General features: G+C 49.9%; 1 protein-coding gene across 2 annotated transcripts in view; it reads right to left on the bottom strand.

Moving 5' to 3' along the window:
* MRC2 (mannose receptor C-type 2) overlaps positions 1 to 23311 on the bottom strand; it is a 57584-nt gene that overhangs the window by 22107 nt on the left and 12166 nt on the right. For both annotated transcript variants that reach the window (XM_008996861.5, XM_078373452.1), the window contains exons 2-6: positions 4205 to 4606; positions 2654 to 2827; positions 2302 to 2466; positions 2051 to 2164; positions 1405 to 1542 (exon numbers count right to left, since the gene is read on the bottom strand). In XM_008996861.5, coding sequence (XP_008995109.2) covers positions 1405 to 1542; positions 2051 to 2164; positions 2302 to 2466; positions 2654 to 2827; positions 4205 to 4606 — 993 coding nt within the window. The remainder of the gene's footprint in view (positions 1 to 1404; positions 1543 to 2050; positions 2165 to 2301; positions 2467 to 2653; positions 2828 to 4204; positions 4607 to 23311) is intronic.

Raw genomic sequence — 23311 nt, 5'->3', positions numbered from 1 at the left:
TGCCACCTACAGAAACACTCCTTTGTGCCAGCCGAGATCTCCAGCCTTCCTTACAACCTTGCAAGGGGGATTCTGCACCCCAAAAACCATTTGCAATGAGGATTCTGCACCCCATAGACTGAGCTGCTTGCCCAGGGCCACAGAGCAATAAGGGGCAGAGTCCCCAGAACAGGCCCTGTCCATTGCCCCAACTCCTCCATGAGGCCCCTAAAGCTGTCTCTATGCACAAATGAGAACCAGATACTCCCTGGCTTTTAAACACCTGCAAAGGCTCCCCACAGCCTCCTTGGCTGAACCCAAACTTGGCCCAGCAGCCAAGACCCTGCAGAGACTGGTTGCAACCTGCCTTTTCTTCACTATGCCCGTTAAGCCAGGACTTCCCAGCTATACCTGCATATGAATCATCTGGGGATCTTGTTAACTGTAGGTTCTGATTCAATTACTCTGGGGTGGGGCCTGACTGTGCATTTCTAACAAGCCCTTGGGGGACGTTGTGTGGCTGGTGAGAGGACGTACCTGATGTGGTTAGAATCTATACTCCATCCAAAATGCAACAGGCACCATCCATTTCTTTTTCTTTTCCTTTTTGGAGGCAGGGTCTCATCTTACTCTGTTGCCCAGGCTGGAGTGCAGTGGTGCAATCAGGCAGCTCACTGCAGCCTCAACCTTGCAGGCTCAAGCAGTCTTCCCACCTCCACCTCCCTGGTAGTCAAGCGTGCATCACCACACCCAGCCAATTTTTAAAAAATACTTTACAGAGACAAGGTCTTGCTATGTTGCCCAGCCTGGTCTACAAACTACTAAGCTCAGGCAATCCTCCTGCCTTGACCTCCCAAAGTGCTAGAATTATAGGTGTGAGCCACGGTGCCTGGCCGTCACTCACCATCTCTTAAAGCTGCAATGTATTTCTAGGCCTCCACACCTTTGCATATGCTATTCCCTCTGCCAGGAATACCCTTCCCCACACCTCTTTCTATCTTTTAAACTTACACTCAATTTGAAAGGCCTAAATCAAATGTTATTTCCATAAACCTCTCCTTAGCTCTCTGAAGTTGAATCAGTTTCTTCTCTATGCTCCTCTAACACTTCTCCGTATTTCTACAATCATTCATGACCTGGGATGGTGTAATTGTGCATTGAGATGTCTGTCACCTCAGCAGAATGTGGTCTCTACAAGGGAACAGTGAGTATTGCCAGCATTTAACACAGATCTCAGCACATGTTCCCCAAATGAAAGAATGGCATATTCCAATTTGCTCCAACTTTAACTGAACAATGAAATAAGAGTCAGAGGATAAGAGTCCCCTTGTGCTGTGGCAGTAACCGGAGGAGAGGCTGGGCCTGCCACAGCTGTGGCTGTGGGGAGGAGCCCCTCCCCACCCTACGGCACAGTCCTTGGCTCACCTGGAGGGGCGGCTGTGGCGTTGGGCTTCTTCTTGCACACATAGGGTAGCGCGATGCTGCAGTCGCGGTTCTGCCACCCGCCTGAGGACTCCGTGCGGATCACTCCACAGTTCTCCTCGCTGGGGTTGTCTGGCTGGTCTGTGGGGGCGCAGGGCGCCAGCACCCCCAGAGAGAGAAGCTCACACCACGGTTCCCGGGGCCCTGCTCAGAACCTCCTGCCTCCCTCTGCTCCCTCGGAAGCCTGAACTGGTTCGGGAAGCCCGGTTCTCAGCTCCAGCTCCACCCCTGACCATGGGGTCCTCCCCGATTTCTAACCTGGGCACACATTGCCCCAAACCCTCAACCTAGCAACCAGTACCAGCCCCACCCGGGCCTCCCCAGCCAGGCTGCTGGGTGCGCTGGTGCCTGCAGCCCACAGGGATGGCTGAAGAGGTGAGTCTGGCACCCAGTCCACACACCAAGACCTGTGGCATGGGGCAGTGCCACCCTGCATATAGGCTGAGGGGGCAGACCGGGAGGGGTGGAGGTCTGTGCTTCCCCCACCCACACTGCTCCTCTGCAGGAGGACACGAGGAGAGGAGTCCGTGGGAGGCCAAGAGCCCGTGGGGCCCCAAGGCTGCCCTGCACCCCCAACCTCAGTCCTCACCACTCTCCCAGTTGAGGTACTTGAGGGGCGAGTTGTCCGACCACTGCCAGCCTCCGCTGGTGTCCAAGTCATTCAGGCCGATCCACAGGGTGGAGCTGTACCCAGTGAGGAGGCCTGACAGCCAGAGGGGGATGCTGAGCAGAGGACCCCCAGCCCCAGTCTCCCGTGCCCTCCCCATCACCCTGTCCTCGACCCCCAAGCGGAAAGGGCCAGGCCCTCTGGAGGCGCGCGCAAGCGTCAGGCCAGCTCACCGTTGATGTAGGTCTGCTCGTGGATCTCCGTGATGCTCAGCAGATCCGCACCCTGCTGCTCACAGCTGGCCCAGGCCTCCCTCCATGACAGTGTGGACTGGAAGTTAAACTGGTAGCAGCTGTCGGTCAGCTGGTCCTTGTCCCAGAAGGTCTCGCAGTCGTTACCTGCCACCATGACAGCCCTCTCCTTCAGGCTCCCTCAGGGGTTCCTCAGGAGTGCAGACCCTCCCCCCAACAGGCTGCTCTAGGCAGGGGAGGGGACAGTGTCTCAGCCCGGGCTCCGGGCCCCTCAGCAGCAGCCTCCCTCCAGGAACCCCCTCTCCCCGCCACCCCCAGCTCCACCCACTCTCACTCTTGATAGGGCAGAAGCCCCAGCGCTCATCTTTGCCGTAGTCCTGGGTGGTGGCACACCACAGGTGCCCATCCTCGCGGCCCGTGCTGGTGCAGCCGTGGAACCACTGGTTGTCATATTTGAAGGGGATGGTGCACGGCTTTCCGTGGGAGTTGCCCTGGATGGTGTAGACCTCTGCAGTCGGGGAGAGAAGCCAGGCCCTCGGCACCTGGACACCAGAGGCTGCCCCGCCCCTCAATCCTCCGGAGAAATCCCCTAAAACCCAGGGAGCTGGGTCTGCACAGGGGTAGGAAGGTGGGAGAGGTGATGGCACCCCACAGTAGCTTGATGGCTCCTTCTGCTGTTGGGTCAGCCCAGGAGCCAGGGAGAGGTCTTAAGGCACACCTCATAGGGCTGGGAAGGGGCTCCCCCCACAGTACCCCTAATGCCTGTCCAAACTCCAGCTGGGCGAGGGAGCCTCCAAGTCATCCACAGACAGCTGAGCCCGATGGAATCTCTGCTCAGCTACCAAGCCCATGGGTTCTGTGTCCCCACAAAGTTCTATCTTGGAACTCAGGGTGTCTTCCAGGATGGGGCTGCCCAACAGAAGAACCTAGCCCCGCACTGGGTGACTCTGGCCCCCATTCACCACATGTAAGATGGGGATTAAGACACCATGGGGGAGCTACAATAGGGTTTCACCTGGAGTGGGCCTTGGGGAAGGGAATTTTCATTTAATTTTATACTATTTGTATTTTGCAACTTTTACAAAAGTAAATTAAATGCTTTCGTGTTTTTTTTTTTTCTTTTTGAGATGGAGTCTTGCTCTGTCACCCAGGCTGCAGTGCAGTGGCACGATCTCAGCTCACTGTAACCTCTGCCTTCCAGGTTCAAGTGGTTCTCCTGCCTCAGCCTTCTGAGTAGCTGGGACTAAGGGCATGCACCACTATACCTCGCTAATTTTTATATTTTAGTAGAAACTGAGTTCTTCATTTTGGCCAGGCTGGTCTCGAACTCCGGACTTCAAGTGATTAATCCACTTCGGCTCTCAAAGTGCTGGGATTACAGGCATGAGCTACCGTACCTGGCCTGAAGTTACTTTTCTTCTGTTGTTTTTGTTTTTTTGAGACAAAGTCTCACTCTGTCACCCAGGCTAGAGTGCAGTGGCACGATCTCAGCTCACTACAACCTCTGCCTCCCAGGTCCAAGTGATTCTCCTGCCTCAACCTCCTGAGTAGCTGGACCACAAGCGCATGCCACCATGCCCAGCTAATTTTTTGCTATTTTTAGTAGAGGCAGAGTTTCATGGTGTTAGCCAGGATGCTCTCGATATCCTGACCTTGTGATCCGCCCACCTCAGCCCCCCAAAGTGGTGGGATTACAGGCAATGAGCCACCACACCCGGCCCCCTACTTTTCTTAATTATTAAAAAATACTTCCTTTTATAATTAAAGATGTGACTGCCAAGGGTCCACAAGGGCCACAGGCCTTGTCACCGGGAATCTGTCCTTCATGGCTCCAGTCCCCTGGACACCAGGGACCCCACCCTCCCACCTGCAAACATCCCCTCACCATGGTAGGGCAGAGCACACAGATCCTCCTCGCTGCCATAGATGCGCCACTGGCTGCTGCGGGTCTGGTCCCCACGCTCAAGGGTGCCAGGCTTGGATACGTTGCTGATGCGGCCCCCCAGGAGTAAGGACAGCTGGTCACCCAGGGTACGACAATGCCAGCGAAGATTCAGTGCCTCCCGGTCACATTCGTACATGCCCAAGGAGGCCGTAGTGTTGGTGCCTGGCCAGCCTGTGCCCAGGCACTGCATGGTACCCAGGTTGAAGAGCCGGTTTCGGGAGACCCACTTCCAGCGCTGGGCAGGATGACTGGTATTGCAAGCTGGGGTGACTCTGACCTGCCCACCCTGGGCCTCCAGGCAGCCCTGCAGTCCATGGCTGAAGATAAGGAAGACGTTGGGTTCTGGAAGGGAAGGTAGGACACGAGGTGTCACAGGGGCTCTCCTGACTGGCCCCTGGTGATCGGAGTAGCTTACAGGCACCGACCATGTGCCCGGCGCAGGGTGGTGAGGCTTCACTCACACATTAAATCACTCAGTCCTCACTACCAACACTCTGAGGTAGAAATGGGGGGACACTGCTATGCCCCTGTGTCCAGTTGAGGCAGAGGCCCATAGGGCCACGTCTGTTCTAGCCCCTGCTCACCTGGAGAGAGGACTCAGCCCTCTGTACCATCCTCAAAAGCAAATCCACCTCCACCTAGCATGTCATGGACTGTATACTTTTCTGAAGATTTTATGAGGAGCAGTGAAGGCGTTTATCCCACACACCACATTGCAACCTTGATATCAATCTCTATTACATGGCGTGGTTTTCCTGCCAAAGTTCTTTGGTCTGGAGGCATTTTGTCTCACACTTCCCCCTGCCCCTCACACTGGTTCCACCCTTTCCTCCTAGAATCTTCCCAAACCACTCACCCACCCTTGAACTATTTCATGCCTTAATTTTTAAGGAAAAATATAGCTCTTTGGCTTCCTCAACCTTTCCCCTTTCCACCCATCTCCTCGATGAGTAGGCACCCTCTACAGAAGACACTGGGAAAATCCAACCTGCCCCCCCACAGCACACCCACTTTAAGAAATGCAGCTTCAATGCACAGAGATAGAAAGCAGATTAGTGCTTGCCTATGGATCATGAGGATGGGGGTGGCTGCTAAAGGGCACAGTGCTTCTTTTGAGGGGATGATGAAAATGTTCTAAAATTAGACTGTCATGAGAGTTGCACATCTCTGTGAATAAACTAAATCCCAATTAAATATACTTTTTTTTTTAGATGAGTCTCACTCTGTCATCCAGGATGGAGTGCAGTGGCACGATCTCAGCTCACTACAACCTCCACGTCCCTGGTTCAAGCGATTCTCTGCCTCAGCCTCCTGAGTAGCTGGGATTACAGGTGCCCACCATCACGCCCAGCTAATTTTTGTATTTTCAGTAGAGATGGAATCTTGGCCAGGCTGGTCTCGAACTCCTGACCTTATGATCTGCCCGCCTCAGTCTCCCAACGTGCTTGGATTACAGACAGGCATGAGCCACCGTGCCCGGTCCTAAATATAAGTTTTAAATGGATATATTCTATATGCAAGTTATGTTTCAGTGAAAAAAAAGAAAGGAAGGAGCAAGGGAGGGAAGGAAGGATAAAAGAGAAAGAGAAGAAAGGAAGAAAGTAGGGAGGAAGGAGGGAAGAAGGGATGGATGAAAGGAAGGAGGGAAGGAGGGAGGGAGAGAGGAAAGGAAGGCACAAAAAGACAGACTGAGTCTTAGAGACACAAAGTGCCCTGCTCCTGGTGTCACACAGCCAGTAAGCAAACCCACATGTCGGTGACATCCACATTTTATATCACCTTCCCCTTGTTCCCTGGCTGCCACTTACGTACATAATACACATACGGAGTACATCCAATCTCCAGAGAATTTTGCACCCACTGGCCACCAGCTCCCCAGGATACTTTTCACATCTTGAAAGCATTAATCCAATTGCTAGTGTTTCTTTATCTTTGAGACCGAGTTTGCTCTTGTTGCCCGGGCTGGGGTGCAATGGTGTAATCTCAGCTCACTGCAACCTCCACCTCCTGGGTTCAAGCAATTCTCCTGCCTCAGCCTCCCAAGTATCTGGAATTAGAAGCACCTGCCACCATACCTGGCTAATTTTTTGTATTTTTAGTAGAGACGGGGTTTCACCATGTTGGTCAGGGTGGTCCCAAACTCCCGACCTCAGGCGATCCACCCACCTGGCCTCCCAAAGTGCTGGGATTACAGACATGCGCCACCACACCCAGCTAATATTTTGTATTTTTAGTAGAGACAGGGTTTCACCATGTGGTCAGGGCTGTCTCGAACTCCCAAAGTGCTGGGATTACAGGCATGAGCCACTGCACCTGGCAGCTAGTGTTTCAATTCTAGCTCTGCCACTGAATATGGGACTTGAGCAAAGTGCTTCACCTCTCTATGCAGGTTTCCTCATCTTAAGATTCTGATAAAGATGAAATGAGATAACACATGTAAAGCATTTGGAGCAGGGTCTGGCAGAGTAAGAAGACTATAAATGGTCAACATTATTATTATTCTGTTATAGGTAAAGAAATTGGCTGAGGATGGTGAAGCCATTTGATGACAAGAGTCACAAGGCTGTTAAGGGATGGAGCTGAAATGTGGCCTTAGTCTCCTGCATCCAAATCCTGAGTTCTCTCTCTTTCCCCATGCTGATCTCACCATCCTACTATAGTCCATTCTCCAAAGACAGGATAATTTTTGTTGTTGTTGTTGTTGTTGAGACAAAGACCCGTTCTGTCACCCAGGCTGGATTGCAGTGGTGTGATCTGGGCTCACTGCAACCTCTGCCTCTCGGGTTCAAGCAATTCTCCTGTATCAGCCTCCCAAGTAGGTAAGACTACAGACACACACCACCACACCCAGCTATTTTTTTTTTGTATTTTTAGTAGAGACATGGTGTTTCGCCATATTGCCCAGGCTGGTCTCAAACTCCTGAGCTCAGGTGATCCGCCAGCCTCAGCCTTCCAAAGTGCTGGGATTACAGGCATGAGCCACTGCACCTGGCCTAGAATAATCTTTTATTTATTTATTTATTTTTGTTTTTGTTTTTTGAGAATATAATCTTTTTTTTTAAACATAAATTATATCCTGGCAACTTTAATTACAGAAAATAGAATAATCTTTTAAAGACAAAAATCAGTCCTAGAAAAAATTAAAAAATATTATTGGAGTGTTGAAAGTCATACAAAACAGTGATGTAGGCTGGGTACAGTGGCTCACGCCTGTAATCTCAGCATTTTGGGAGGCTGAGGCAGGTGCATCACCTGAGGTTGGGAGTGCGAGACCAGCCGGACCAACATGCAGAAACCCCATCTCTACTAAAAATACAAAATTAGCCCAGTGTAGTGGCACATGCCTGTGATCCCAGCTACTCAGGAGGCTGAGATAGGAGAATCACTTGAACCCAAGAGGTGGAAGTTTCAGTAAACTGAGATTGAACCATTGCACTCCAGCCTGGGCAACAAGAGGAAAACTCTGTTTCAAAAAAAGAAAAAAGAAAGAAAAGAAAAAGAAAACAAAAACAGTGATGAATTCAATGGCATAAGAACTTTTTTCAAAAAAAAAGATTTACAGCCAGGCGCAGTGGCTCACGCCTGTAATCCCAGCACTTCGGGAGGCCAAGGCAGGTGGTCAAGAGATTCGAGACCATTCTGGTCAACATGGTGAAACCCCGTCTCTACTAAAAATACAAAAAATTAGCTGGGCATGGTGGCGCGTGCCTGTAATCCCAGCTACTCAGGAGGCTGAGGCAGGAGAATTGCCTGAACCCGGGAGGTGGAGGTTGCAGTGAGCCGAGATTGCACCATTGCACTCCAGCCTGGGTAACAACAACGAAACTCCATCTCAAAAAAAAAAAAGATTTATTTCATGGTGACATACAATGCCATTAGCAAGGTCAAAATTCAAATAAATGACAAAAATGTATGTAGAGGCAAACAGTTATGTCTCCAATATAAAAAGAGCTTCTGGCTGGTCCAAAGGTGGTGAGTTACCTCAATTGGTTGCTCATAGTTACAGTCCAAACTGTTCTACTCTTTCCTCCCTTCTGATTTTACTAATATTAAGAAAAAAAAGAAAAAAGAAAAGAAAGAAGAGCTTCTACCAAAAAAATAGATACATGAAATTTGAGGAAAGTATCAACAATGCAGTAGGAAATGGAGAAGAGATATGCATAGAAAGCAAAAAAAGAAAATGCAATTGCCTCTTAAATATTTGAAATGACAGCCTCGCTCATAGTAAAAAGGGGGAAAAAAACAGAAGACAGGTAAATCTTCCTCCTGTTTGAATGACTTCAAAGATAATGCATCATTCTTCAAATTAAGTTCAACATCTTACTATGAGCCACAATTTAACATAATCTGGTCCTGTCTAACAGTCTGATCTCAAACCTTGCTATTCCACCTTGCTCGAGTCCCTTTGACTTCCTTGTTCTTCCTTGAACAAGCCTTGCTCTTTCCTGCCTCTGGGCCTATGCATTATTTCCTTTACCTGACATTTCACATTTCAAACAACAAAAAAAGGTAACGTCTTTAGAGAGGCCTTCCTGGCCTCCCAATCTTAAAGTGACCACAGTTACTCTCTATCATATCACTTGATTCTAATGCTCTTCATGGCATTTATTGTCTGATTTTTTTTCAATATCTGGGTTGTCTGTGAGTCTGCATCTATTGACTGTTTTTTCTTTTGATTATGGGTCATCTTCTCCTGTTGCCTACTGTCTGCTAATTTTTATTATATGCTGGACATTGTGGATAATGTCATAAGGAGTCTGGACTTTTTGTTGTATACTGAACATCAGGGATGATATGTTAAAGGGAATCTGGATTCTTAAAAAATCTTGTTGTAGCAGGCAGTTAAATTACCAGTGGATTACCTTGCTCCTGTGGAGGTTTGGTTTTAAGCTTTGCTAGGGTGGGGTTGTTTGGGTTTTGCCTTTAGTCTTCAGATGTGGTTCTTAACCTTGGATTTAATCATAAGGTGAGGCCCGTCTGGGGTTTTGAAAAAAAACCTTAGGTGATTACTAAGCCCCTCAAACTTGGTGGAACTTGAATTTTAAACTCTGTTTCCTCAGCACCACGTAGCAACTGAAACCTCTGACTGGAACAACTGCCATAGCTCATCTCTGGGTCCCCTGCCTTTAACCTGCTCCTTCCCTCCTGCCATGAACTGAATGTTTGTGTCAACCTCCAAAAATTCATGTGTTGAAATCTTTTTTTTTTTTTTTTGAGACAGAGAGTCTCGCTCTGCTGCCCAGGCTGGAGGACAGTGGCGTGATCTCAGCTCACTGTTACAAACTTTGCCTCCCAGGTTCAAGTGATTCTCCTGCCTCAGCCTCCAGAGTAGCTGGGACTACAGGCCTGCATCATGACACCCCACTAAGTTTCGTATTTTTAGTAGAGATGCTGTTTCACCATGTTTGCCAGGCTGGTCTCAAACTCCTGACCTCAGGTGATCTGTCCACCTCCACCTCCCAAAGTGCTTGGATTACAAGTATGAGCCACCAGAGTAGGCCTGTGTTGAAATCTTAACCCCCCAAGGTGATGGCATTAGCATGTGAGGTCTTTGGGAGGTACTTAGGTCATTAGGAAAGAGCCTTCATGAATAGGATGAGTGTCCAAATAAAAGATGCCACAAAGAGACCTTCGCCTATTACACCATATGAGAGTAACAGTGAGAAGACAGCTGTCCACAAGGAAGTGGCCCTCACCAGACCCTGAATCTATGGGAATCTTGATCTTAGACTTCTAGGCCTCCAAAGCCGTAAGAAGTACATTTCTGTTGTTTACGAGCCATCTGTATATGGTATTGTGTTTTAACAGCCCAAACAGACTAGGTCACCTTTCAGCCACACACCAGAAACCAGCCCCAGGACTTGATCCATGCCTGCCCAAGCTCCCTTTAAGGAGTTGGAATCCAGTTCTCAGAAACTCTACTCCGGGCAGTAGTAACACAAAACGGCCCTGGGCAGGAGGTGGCCAAAGGGACTTGGGGCCAGAAAAGAAAAAAACTTCTTGCTTGTTTTTGTAGATGTTTCTCAGATATAAGACTGGAAAAGGAGGCCCAAAACTTCCTGAGAGCCCACAACAGCCCTAGAGGACTTTATCTCCTCCTTCCCAGCCAGAGAATCCACAAGTGTGCTAAATCAGTGCCAGGCGGGTTGCAGCCGTTGTGGCAAACTGTGAATGAAAGGTCTGAAGAGGTCCAGCTAAGTCGGCAGGGGCCACACCCAGGGTCAGGCCAACCTCCCCTCATTTGACAGAGGAAACTGAGCCCAGAAAGGGGACTGTATTAGAATGTCCAATGGAAGTAACTTTCAGGGCCTCAGTTTCCTCCTTTGTCACATGAGCCCAGCTCCGAGGCCCTCCTCCTCCCTCTGACATCCTAGGCTCTAGGTTCAAATCCACCCAACCTTCTGCTAGGTGCACGGCATGTTCCAGGCGATGCCGGGACCATGAGGAAACACGCAGCACTACCCCTCCCCTGGCAGGATTTGTAATCCAGTTAGAGGAGAACTGCCGGGTATAAGAGCAAACAAGCCATTTAAATCCCAGGTGTCTAGGAGCATTGCACGGAGCTCTGTGCCTCCCAGGGGCCTAGAGACTCCACTGGGCAGAGATCTGAGGACTGCAGATGTGGAGGAGGTGCTGAGCGAAGAACGCAGGTCACATTTTCTCATTTGGCAGCAAAAGAGGACAAAGGCAACCTCTAGCATTTTCTTAGTTGGCAGCAAATGAGAAAAGGCTGAGGAATCAGAAAGCGAGGAGAGGCATGCAGGAGCTCTGCAAAGCAAAGGAGAGGCTGAGGGGGATTCCTGTAGGTGGATCTGAGGACTCTGCCAAGCCAGGGTCAGGGGCTCTTGGGAGAGCATTTTCTACCCAAAGTGGCTGCTGGGCCTGGGCCCTCACTGAAAGGAGGCTCTTTCTCCAAGCCTTGTGGAGGGGGAGTGCAAGTTCAGGCTGGGCTGGAACTGCTGGGGAAAGAGAAAAGGCGTGCTGAGAGCTGGCTCTGTGTTCTTTGTACCCGTGCTTCATCAGGCACATACAAAGCGGGCAGAGGAGCTCAGAGTGCAGAGGCCTGATGCCCCCCCATCCAGAGAGGGCCCCTCCAGTCTCACCCACCCCCCAGCCTCATTCATATGCATGGGAGCATCAGGTGTCAGTGGGGGCAGCAAAAGTGCCCCCCACAGAAGGTGCAGGGCCCCTCACAAGGATCTTGGGATTCTCCTCTCAAAAGGACAAAGATCACTTCCTGCACTTTGTAGGCAAATCATCCCATGCCTAGCACAGTGCTATGCATCAAGCTGTGGCTCAATATGTTCTTACTGAGTGAATGAAGAAATGAATGAAGTTAGGCAGGGAGCTGTACACCGAGCACTGGCTGGGTATGATTCATTCATCCATCCATCCAATAACCATGTATTGAGAATTTCATAGATGCCAGCAGAGCATTAGGCACTGAGGATATTGTGAACAATATAGACATGATCCCAGCCCTTATCACCATATGGTCTGGCAGGCACTGGACTCTATAATGAAGACATGGCAACAATAAAAATCTGTGACCTCCCTAAGCTGCCTTTATTTGCCCAGAAAACTTTCCATCCCCTTCTTCTTGTTCTCCTTGTGTTGTGTACCTCTAGTTACGTGGATGTGGGGGTGGGCACAAGGCTCACTCTTGAGCTGATGACAGTGTCTATCCCCTTAGCCACAGTGGTGGGGCACATAACTCAAATAAGGCTAATCAGAGAACTTCCCTGGAACACATAAAGCTTTCTCTTTGTGTTAAGATTGCTAGGCTGGGCTGCCAATGGCCATGCTTCCTACAATGAGGGGATAATATATAAAGAGAAGCAGAGTGGAGATGGAAGAGAGGAAGCGATTCCTAGAGATGCTGAATGTCCAGTCCCTGTCCCTGTCCCTGAATTCCTGAGGCTCTTTTCTCCATTCCGTGAGTCACTCAGGATCATCTGCAGCTGGCTGGGCTCCTGCATTCCCTTTTTAAATGAGCTTGTTTGCACTGAGTTTCTCTCCCATTCTCCTTATTCCCTGGGAGACTACTGCTCTAGGACCTCCTCTGACCTGTCAGACCAGCCTCTTGGGTCAGCTGCAGCACTAAGGCCATCTCAGAGGAGGTGCCTGGATGCTGCACCCTCAGCCCATTCTCCTAATCACCCTCTGGCTGCTTCCCCAGGGGCTTTCTCATCCCATACAGATGATAATCATTTATGAAGCACTGAGAGGGAAATTAAAAATGACCCAGATGCTGGGTGCAGTGGCTCCCGCCTCTAATCCCTGCACTTTGAAAGGCTAAGGTGGGAGGATTGTTTGAGCCCAGGAGTTCAGGACAAGCCTGAGCAACATGGTGAGATCGGATCTCTAGAAAAAAAATTAATATCAGCCAGGTATGGTGGCATGTGCCTGTGGTCCTGGCTACTCACGAGGCTGAGGTGGGAGGACTGACTGAGCCCAGGAGTTTGAGGTGGTAGTGAGATATGATCACACCACTGCATTCCAGCCTAGGAATCAGAAGATGACAGGGCCTCTGCCCTCATGCGTCTGAAACGAAGCTGGAGAGGCTGAACTCATGAACCAATCCATGGAAAAGCTCAAGCCTGAATGGTTGGGGGTGGTGATAGAAAGAAATGAACTTTCCAGATAAATGAAGTGTGATAGAAATATGTCTTTTCTTTTTTCTTTTTTTGAAATGGAGTCTTCCTCTGTTGCCCAGGCTAGAGTACCATAGCATGATCTCCGCTCACCATCACCTTTGCCTCCTGGGTTCAAGTGATTCTCCTGCCTCAGCCTCCAGAGTAGCTGGGATTACAGGGGTGCCTCACCACGCCTGGCTAATTTTTTGTATTTTTAGTAGAGACGGGGTTTCACCATGTTGGCCAGGCTGGTCTCTCCTAAGCTTGTGATCTGCCCACCTCACCCTCCCAAAATGCTGGGATTACAGGCATGAGCCACCCTGCCCTGGACTTTTTTTTTTTTTTAAGGGAGTTTCACTCTGTTGTCAAGTGCAGTGGCATGATCATAGTTCACTGCAGCCTTGAACTCCTGGGCTCAAGTGATCCTCCCGCCTAAGGCCCAAGAGTAGCTGGGACTAGAGGCATGTACTGCCATTCTCAGCTAATTTTTTTTTTTACTTTTTGTAGAGACGGGGTCTTGCTTTGTTTCTCAGGCTGCTCTTGAACTCCTTGCCCCAATCTCCTGATACTCCTACCTTGGCCTTCCAAAGTGCACGGATTATAGGTATGAGCCACCATGTCTAGTTTGGTGGGACTATTTCTGATGTAGTCCACACTTCTTGCTTCTCAGACATCCAGGGCATCACCTGGGAAATGCATACCCATGCTCAGGGGCAACTGGGTTTTGAAGCAATTTGCCCTACACTGAGTAACCTGTCTCTTCCCTCCCTGTTGATGATCACGGAGGCCTCCTTTCCCGTCCTGTCTGCTTCAAGGCACATAATGCTTTGGTGAAGTCCCGAGGCGGAGTGCAAAGGCTTCACAACAGTTTGTGTCTCTGGAGCAAAAGCCTCAGCTGTTTCTGCCGTTTCCCCAGACTCAATCCATCCGCAGAGGCAGCCAGAGGTCTGACCTCAGATAAGAAGGCAGCTCTCCATGAGACATCACGGATGAAGGAAGCAGATGAGAAGTTAATTCTAGCATGGTGCCTGGCATGCAGCAGACTCTCAACAAGTATGTGTTGAATGAGAGGCATGTCGCATAAAATCCTGAAAGGCACAAGCAGAGACAAGACAAAGACAAGGACAAGGAAGGCGGTGCAAGCTGCGGCACCGCAGGAGCAGAGGCTGCAGGCAGGAACGCAGGGCCCAGCGACCACCTGGCTTAGCTCCTGGAAAGCTGGGTGCTGGGGCCAGCTGGCCAGCCCTGGAGGGGACTCAATTCCATTCCTGAGGGCATGGCAGGGTAACCTCAAACCTCTGATCCTCTCCCCCACCACTGCCCCTCCCCAGGCCACGCAGAGGCGAGGGGTCATCCCAGAGAGAGCCAGAGGCCGCCTAAAAGGGCCGCCAGCCAAGAGGAGCAGCTGTTTTCAATGAGCTGCTTAACCTCGGCCCGGCCTGGAAATGTCCAAGTCAGCAGAAGCTGCCAGCCCCACCCTGCTAAGGGGCCAACCCTGGGGACCCACCCTGAACTACTCTTGGCTAGAGGCTGTCTCCATGTAGGTGCACGAACATTAGATCCTGGGCTGGAGGAGGGGGGCTTCTCTTCCGTGGAGAAGACATGACATTGAAGCCCAATACCCTGCCCAACTGTGCCACATCCCCATCCAACATCCTGAGCTCTGGTGAGTTTCCCTCTACCGACCACCTTCCCCTTTTCACGCCCTCCCTCTCCTCTCCACCAGTCCCTCCGTCCCAGCCAAGCCTAACCGCTTTCCTCCACTGCTTACAGGGCGTATGCCTAAAACCTACACACACAGCCCCAGTAGGTGCGCAGCTGCTGTCACAGGCCACCTCTGTAGAGCAGTGCTGGCTTCCCACACCAGTCATTTCCAGAGGTGCTTTGCTCCCCACTTCAAATCTCTGTGTCACAAACTGTGATATCTGTGTTCTAGGAAGACATTAAATCACACTCTGGCAGGGAATGGGTGGAGGGGTGGGAACTGCCCTTTCACCTACTAAATGCAGGGGGTGGTGGGGAGAGGGGGGTCTGTGGACATTCAGGAAGGCGACTGTCACCTTTCCTGCGGGTTTTGCTGGTCCCCAGACACCAAGCTAGACCCTGGGGTTCTCTGAGAGGGCAAATCCTCACCCACGCTGGTCTTCCCCTTCTCAGTGTCACGGTATTTGATCTCATCCCCTTCTGGCTTTTGTCTTCTGAGACCAAAGCATCACAATATTTTCGCCGAGTCCTCTCCCAGGCCCCACTTGCAGGAGGAACTGGAGAGCCGCCAAGCGACAAAAAGCAGCGATCGCTCTCGCCTCCCACCTCTGCTCCGGGCAGTGCCCGGCCGTTTCCTCCCACTGGCTCTTCCTCACCGGGGTCACCAGGCCTGGGTCTCCAGAGCCGGAGCATCCCGGGGGCGGGCACACCTTGACCCCTTTGTTCTCCCACCCCGGTCCCAGGCTCTGCGGCTCCCAGTCCCACCTATCCTTGGAGTTCCGAGTCTTAGCTGCCTCTGCTCCCCGAGGGGCGCCCCTGACCCTGCCATCGTGCGCCCCCAACTCCTCGGGGCACCCCTCCCTCCCCCTCAATCTGCGGCATGCCCCTCCCCCTGCCACCGTGCGCCCCCCTCCAAGATGCGCACCCCCCCTCCACGGGGCGCCCCTCCCTTCACCGCTGTGCACCCCCTCAATCTGTGGTGCGCCCCTCTCCGCCGCCTTACAGCCCAGCTAGACAAATGCCCGGTCTGCGTGGCCGCTGCGCCCGGCACCGTCTGCGAGCCCGAAGCCAAAATAAACAGCCCAAGAGCCACTTCCTTCCCCGTGGGGGGAACTTTCATAACGACGGCCGGCTCCGGGCGCGGGAGGAAGTGGCTTCCTGGGCCAGCACCATCCAACCTCACTGACCAGGCCGCGCAGGGCAGAATTCAGGAATATGCGACCCGGAACGCGGGGGAGGAGGCATTGTCTCCCGAGGCCACATGATCGCTCGCACCCTTGCGGGGACCTCATCGGCGACAGCAGCCACCACCCCATAAACGCAGGTCAGGAAGGCCTCTACGGAGCCACACCTGTTCACCTCTCCGTCGGGGAGTGGTGCCCCTGTCCCTTCATAAAATCATGGACAGGTTAGGACTCCACGCCTGGTTGAGTGAGGATGAACCAGTGAGTGAGCGAGTGGCTTTACTGGGAGACACTGCACGAATTTGGGGAAAGCACTTTTTAAAAATGTAGTTTTGACAAAGCGTCTACAAGGTGTGTGTGGTGGGGAGTAACCTAAAGCTAAAGTATTACAGGCACCCCTCCCGTTCATTGGAGAGTCAACAGAAATGAAGAAAAGCTTTGGGCCTTTCTATAATTCACAATTTTCCGTGGTGAAAACGTATGTTTTCTGAATTCAAAAAAATCCAAAAACACAGATACCTACACACACAAAATAAATGTGTAGAGAAATGTATTCAACCAGAATGATTAGTTCATGAGAAATGGTTTTAAAATATTAACAGTCAGGCGGCCTGTAATCCCAGTATTTTGGGAGGCCGAGGCAGATGGATCACTTAAGGCCAGGAGTTCGAGACCAGCCTAACATGGTGAAACCCCATCTCTAATAAAAAAAACAAGAATTACCCGGGCATTGTGGTGAGGTGGTGGGGCATGCCTGGGAAGCTGAGGCAGGAGAGCCGCTTGAACCCGGGAGAAGGAGGTGGCAGTGAGCCCAGATCACAGCATTGCACTCCAGCCTGGGGGACAGAGTGAGACCCTGTCTCAAAAAAAAAAAAAAAAAAAAAAATTAACATTCAATTCAATTTTTTGGTAATGGTCTTTCAAATGATCCTTGACACAAAAGGCAGGGAGTCCCAGCAACCTGCATGGAAGTCCTCACTGGCCAGGCACCCTTTCTCAGGACCCAGCCTCCATCCCTGGTCTCTCCATGCCCTGGACCTTTGCCTGGCATGAGTCTGGGCTTGTGAACGATGTTTGTGAAATGACAGAATGATTGTGAACAGAGGGACCTTAGAATTCATCTTGACAATCCTTAGGCAATGGAACACAGAAAGCTGAAGTGACTTTCCCAGGAATGTTCACGGAATTCGACCATGGCCTTTTTATTAGGTCTAAACCCACTGGAGTCCTAAACAGCACGGTGCCAGTATTTGCTTCTCTAGGCAAACCACATCATTTACGTCAAAACCGAGAATGAAATGGCAAGTTAGTGATCATTACACCAGGACCACAAGCGTGAACCAGGCCTGCCCCAGGCAAACTGGGACCTGTGGTCACCCTGCGCTTGTGAAAGACACAAAGAATGCCAGGCCTTAACATATACCATGCGCTTCTGGGCACCAGACACTGGGCTTCAAGGCTTTTCATTAATCCTTGTAACAACCCTCAGAGGTAGGTAAAACTCTGATCTGCACTCAACAGATGAGGAAACTGAGGTATTAAATAACTGAGAGATTAACATCTTGATAACACAGTTAATAAGGGGAAGAGCTGGGAAGGAAAGCCAGGTACTTATTCCAGAGCAGACTCTAGTTATTCTTGGCATTTTAAATGATAGCTCTCAGGCAAGTTGTGTTTAGCCTTCAGGGTATGTCAGAGAGACTATACATAAAAATGTGGATCTACAGTCGAGGCAGCATGCCTGCAGGGCACCAGTCACAAGAGTTGGTGCAGCTGCCCACCTGGGAGGAGTGTGAACTCACCAGCCTGCCACAGTCTCCACCCATCCCTTTTATGCCCCCACCACACACACCCACTGATGTGGAATTTGAATGGCCATATAGTATCATGCTTGTTTTTCTGCATGGCAAAGCATTCTTCAGTATCCTGGTGTCAATTAAGAATGACGGCAAGGGATGGTGGCTCCCAGCACTTTGGGTGGCTGAGGCAGTCAGATCACTTGAGGCCAGGAGTTCGAGGCCAGCCTGGCCAACATGGCGAAACCTTGTCTCTACTAAAAATACAAAACTTAAGCCAGGTATGGTGTCAGGTACCTGTAGTCCCAGCTACTCAGGAGGCTGATGGAAGAGAATCACTTGAATCCTGAAGGCAGAGGTTGCAGTGAGCTGAGATAGTGCCACTCAAACCTCAGCAACAGAGTGACACTCTGTCTCAAAAAAAAAAAAGAATGACAAGAGGGCTGCATCTATTTCAAAATAAAACAAAACAGCCGGGTGCAGTGGCTCACGCCTGTAATCCCAGCACTGTGGGAGGCTGAGGTGGGTGGATCATGAGGTCAGGAGATTGAGTCCATCCTGGCCAACATGGTGAAACCCTGTCTCCACTAAAATACAAAAAATTAGCCAGACATAGTGGTGGGCACCTGTAATCCCAGCTACTTAGGAGGCTGAGACAGGAGAATTGCTTGAACCTGGGAGGTGGAGGTTGCAGTGAGCCAAGATCACACCATTGCACTCCAGCCTGGGTGGCAGAGAGAGACTCTGTCTCCAAAAACAACAACAACAACAAACGTTGTATCAGTGGGGTGGGGTCTGCTGCCCTGCAGACATGAGTGCTGTCAAATGACACTGACAAACTGCATAGGTGACATGAGACATGTTTGAAACAGTACACTATGACTGAGAAATCAAGGCACACTTCCTAATGAACTGCTGCTCCACCCACTGACAATTCCCTGGTCTCCTGACGTGGCAACATTCAAGGATGACTTGTTTGGTTCTAAAAGGAAAGCATGGCACTTTTTTTTTTGAGGCTGGAGTGCAGTGATGCGATCTCAGCTCACTGCAACCTCTGCCTCCCGGGTTCAAGGGGGATTCTCCTGCCTCAGCCACCCAAGTAGCTGGGACTACAGGTACCTGCCACCATGCCTGGCTAATTTTTTGTATTTTTAGTAGAGATGGGGTTTCTCCATGTTGGCCAGGTTGGCCTTGAACTCCTGACCTCAGGTGATCCACCCACCTCAGCCTCCCAAAGTGCTGGGATTACAGGCATGAGCCCAAATGGCACTCTTTAAAGTCAAGTGAATTTAGAATTGTTCTTGCTTGGGAGCCTTCAAGATCTCCCTTTAAAACTCTAGCCAAAGATTAAACACTTGCCAACTTCTGCAACGACAGATCAGCCAGGGCTGGCCTGCACCTCTAGGAGGCACCATGGTGGAGGGTTTGGGAGGGCAGCTCTAGAATCCAGACCTACCCAGGTTCACATCTCTGCTTGAACCCTTGGGCCCTGGGACTGGCTGCCTCACTTTCATGAGCCTCAATTTGGGGAGGACATGAATAAGACCTGTCTCGTGGGTTTCAGGGAGGACAAAGGGAGAGAAGGCTTCCTGTCCCTCTGTACCTGGGGAGCACGCAGTTTTGATATTTAAGCAAGAGCCTCTGACCAGATTTGGGCAGCAAGCTCAAGAATCTGTTTGTGTTTCACAGCAGAGAGCCTGGGAACCAGGCTCAGCAGACACTGCAATCTGGATAAGAAGGAATGATAAGAGGAAATAAGGCCAAGGACTCAGTGTGTAAGCTGCTCTTCAGAATAATGAAAAGAAAAATAAACCCACGGTCCAGATGCAAAGTCCTCCCCTGGCCCCAATTCCCGTGGGTGCCCAGTCCCTTGCAACCACCGTTTGCTTCTGCCTCTGAACTTCTGGACCCCTCCTCAGCTCTCCCAGAAGGGAGATGCAAGGAGAAGAGGAGGGCGTGTCAGGAAAAAGTGGAGGGTTCTGTGGAAAGGCCAGGGCAGATCGGGTGTGCGCTCCTTCAGCCACATTCCGGTTCTGCAGAAATAAACTCCAAGGGCAGCTGTGAAGGAAAATGAGGTCACTCACAATGCAGCTGGAAGGGAAAGTGTGGAGAGAGGTGGGGCAGCGCCTGCACCCTTTGGCCCAGTGGACACTGGGATAGGAGGAGTTGGCCTGGGTCCTCGATGGGACCCTCATGCAGTCACGCAACCTCCGTCTCCCGGGTTCAAGCGATTCTCCTGCCTCAGCCTCCTGAGGAGTTGAGACTACAGGCGCCAGCCACCACACCCAGCTAATTTTTGTGTTTTTAGTAGAGACGGGGTTTCTCCATGTTGGTCAGGCTGGTCTTGAACTCCTGAGCTCAAGTGCCTCAGCCTCCCAAAGTGCCAGGATTACAGGTGTGAGCCACTGTACCCGGCCAGAAGTTCATCTTCTATTGCTGATTTTTTTAAAAAGCCAAACTGAATACATAATACGACTTCATTTTAATTTTCTTTTAAATCAAGTAATGTCTAGAAAGACCCTTTTGCATTCTTGTTCTTCAACTCAGATGTTGAAATCGCCTGGGGAGCTTATTTACAAGCTGGTGTGTGGGCCCTAGGGCATGGCTGCTGAATTAGAATCTTGGAGGGACAGAATATCAGGATTGTAAACAAGAGTCCCAATCAATCCGGGGGTATACCATGCTTCCAGAGCCGTACCGTACCGGGGTGTTAACAGTGGTTATGACTGACTTATGAGATAGCTGTTGATTTTTATTTTCTTCTCTTTGTATTTTCTACAATTAATGTGCCTGGTAATTAAAAAGAGAGAATACATGTGTGCATCTGCCCTTTATTTCAAACTTAACCTTGCGGGAAGGGACTTGAACTCACATATGCAGAGCCCCACACTAAACCCAGCACATTTGGAGAGGGTGAGTGAAGAACCAGCCGGTCTGGTGCCAAGGAGCAGACCCTGCTGACAACCAGGAAGTGGGTGCCTTTGGAACCATCAAGTTGATGCAGGTCAAGCCACCTTTTCACCCTGACTGGAATCCACATCAGACTTCAGGTCTGAGAAAGGAGTCCAGTGTGTTATGATACACACAGTGACACTAGCCACGACAATGAAAAATGACCTGGCCAGCGTGGTGGCATCACACCTATAATCCGAGCACTTTGGGGCTGAAGTGGGAGGATTGCCTGAGCCCGGGAGTTCAAGGCCAGCTTGGGCAACACAGTGAGACCCTGTCTCTTAAAAACATGAGAGAGAGGGCCGGGCGCGGTGGCTCAAGCCTGTAATCCCAGCACTTTGGGAGACCGAGGTGGGTGGATCACGAGGTCAAGAGATTGAGACCATCCTGGTCAACAAGGTGAAACCCCGTCTCTACTAAAAATACAAAAATTAGCTGGGCCTGGTGGTGCACACCTATAGTCCCAGCTACTTGGGAGGCTGAGGCAGGAGAATTGCCTGAACCCAGGAGGCAGAGGTTGCGGTGAGCCGAGATCGAGCCATTGCACTCCAGCCTGGGTAACAAGAGCGAAACTCTGTCTCAAAAAAAAAAAAAAAAAAAACCATGAGAGAGAGATGACGTAAATGGCCAACAGGGGATAAGTTATGGTCCATTCACACAACTGAATCCTATGTAGTCAATAGAAGTTTGGGCAGAAATACACTGACATATTGCTGAATGAAAGAAGCACATTATGAAACAACATGAAAACATATCTATAAAGTTTTATACAGGGAAAGCCAGGCGCAGTGGCTCATGTTTGTAATCCCAGCATTTTGGGAGGCTGAGACAAGTGGATTGTTTGAGCTCAGTTCAAGACCAGTCTGGGCTATATGGCAAAACCCAATCTCTACATAAAATACAGGAAAAAAAATCAGCTGTGGTTGGTGGTGCACATCTATGGTCCTGCTTACTCAGGAGGCTGAGATGGGAAGATTGCTTGAGCCTAGAAGATTGAGGCTGCAATGAGCCAAGATCGTGCCACTGCACTCCTGCTTGGGCAACAAGAGCAAGACTCCATCTCAAAATATATACATACATACATATATATATATGTATGTATGTATATATAAAAATGTGTGTGTATATATATACATTTTTGAGATGGATTTATACAATGTTTATAGATGGCCATGCAAAGGAACCAGACCTGGATTGTATTCCTTGCTCATGTATCCTGTCTCTTAGCCACTCGGGCTCAATTTCCTTACCTGTGAAATGGGGGAATGTGAAGGTTTAAAATATGGGCTATATGGAATTATCTGATGCTGACCCTGGCTTACTTTATGTAAATGTAAATTTACTTTACTTTCTTTATGTAAATTTACTATCAGCAAGTGATAATGGGGTCTCCATTTCTCATTCGTTACACAAACAACGTATATGGACATATATTATAGTTTTTAAAAAGAAGGAAGCTTTCCAAAGACCAATCCCCTAACTTGCTGGCACCTTTCTGACTTCCATTCGGGCCTTGTACCAGGTACCGTTACTTCGTGTTTATAGAATTTTGTGTCCTGTTGTTTTTCGAAAAGCAAAAGTGTATGACAGTGTTTGACCCTTCCACCCTCGCCCCTTCTGCGAACACTCGGCTGCGAAGTCACAGAGATAAAGAGGAGATAACTCGTGGTGGGGGCTATTAATGGAGAGAGGCGGTTCCCTACAGACAGAACCAGCTCCTGCCGGTGCCCCTTGAGAGTCTCCCGCAGAATCTCTCCAAGGCTGACCCTCGCCTGAGTCCCAAAGAAGGATCTGCAAGCTATACTGAAAAACATTACCAGAGGGCCCCCTTCCCTTCCCAGGGAGGCTCTGACTGGCTGTGAGGAGTCACATGCTCATCCTCAGACCAATTACAGGACAGTACTGGGAAGAGGACGAGAGGGCTGCTGGGATCACGTGACTGATCACAGGTTAAAAAATGTCAGCTGACACTCCATTGCCCAAGATACCAACATGGTTATTTTCTACTTTTTTTTGTAGAGATGGGGTCTTGCTACGTTGCCCAAGGGGGTCTTCAACCCCAGGCCTCTCAAAGTGCTGGGATTACAGGCGTGAGCCACGGCACCCAACCTCCAGACGTGTTTTTTTATTTTTCCAGACAGAGTCTCACTCTATTGCCCAAGCTGGAGTGCCGTCGCAGAATCTCAGCCCATTGCAACCCCTGCCTTCTGGGTTCAAGCGATTCTCCTACCTCAGCCTCCTGAGTAGCTGGGATTATAGGCACTCACCTATAATTTTTGTATTTTTAGTAGAGAGAGGGTTTCACCATGTTGGCCAGGCTGGTCTCGAACTCCTGACCTCAAGTGATTCACTTACCTGGGCCTCCCAAAGTGCTGGGATTACAGACAGAAGCCACCACACCCAGCCTCCAGACATCTTTAAAACAGACACATTTCATCTACAATTACCCCTGTTAAATAATATATTGTGTAGTATATAGTATAGTATGTAAAATAACCTTTTAATTTTGTTGTGACTTTTCTATCAATTTTATCTATACATCCAAAATATTTCTATTCATATATATACACACATGTAATACATGTATATATACCTAAATATACATGCATGCATCCACACACTAACATTTTTTGATCTTGTTTCACTCAGTATTTCAGAAGGATTTTTCTGTGTCCTTAAAAATATCTGTAAAACCCATTTTAATGACTGTATATTATTCCATGATATAGTGTCACATTTCAATTCATTTCATAGCTATGATTTAACTTATAAATA

Source organism: Callithrix jacchus, chromosome 5 (assembly GCF_049354715.1).
Source record: "Callithrix jacchus isolate 240 chromosome 5, calJac240_pri, whole genome shotgun sequence".
NCBI classification, from domain to species: Eukaryota; Metazoa; Chordata; class Mammalia; order Primates; family Cebidae; genus Callithrix; species Callithrix jacchus.
The sequence above is the reverse complement of the archived record's forward strand: the minus strand, read 5'-3'. Positions and strand labels throughout refer to the sequence as shown.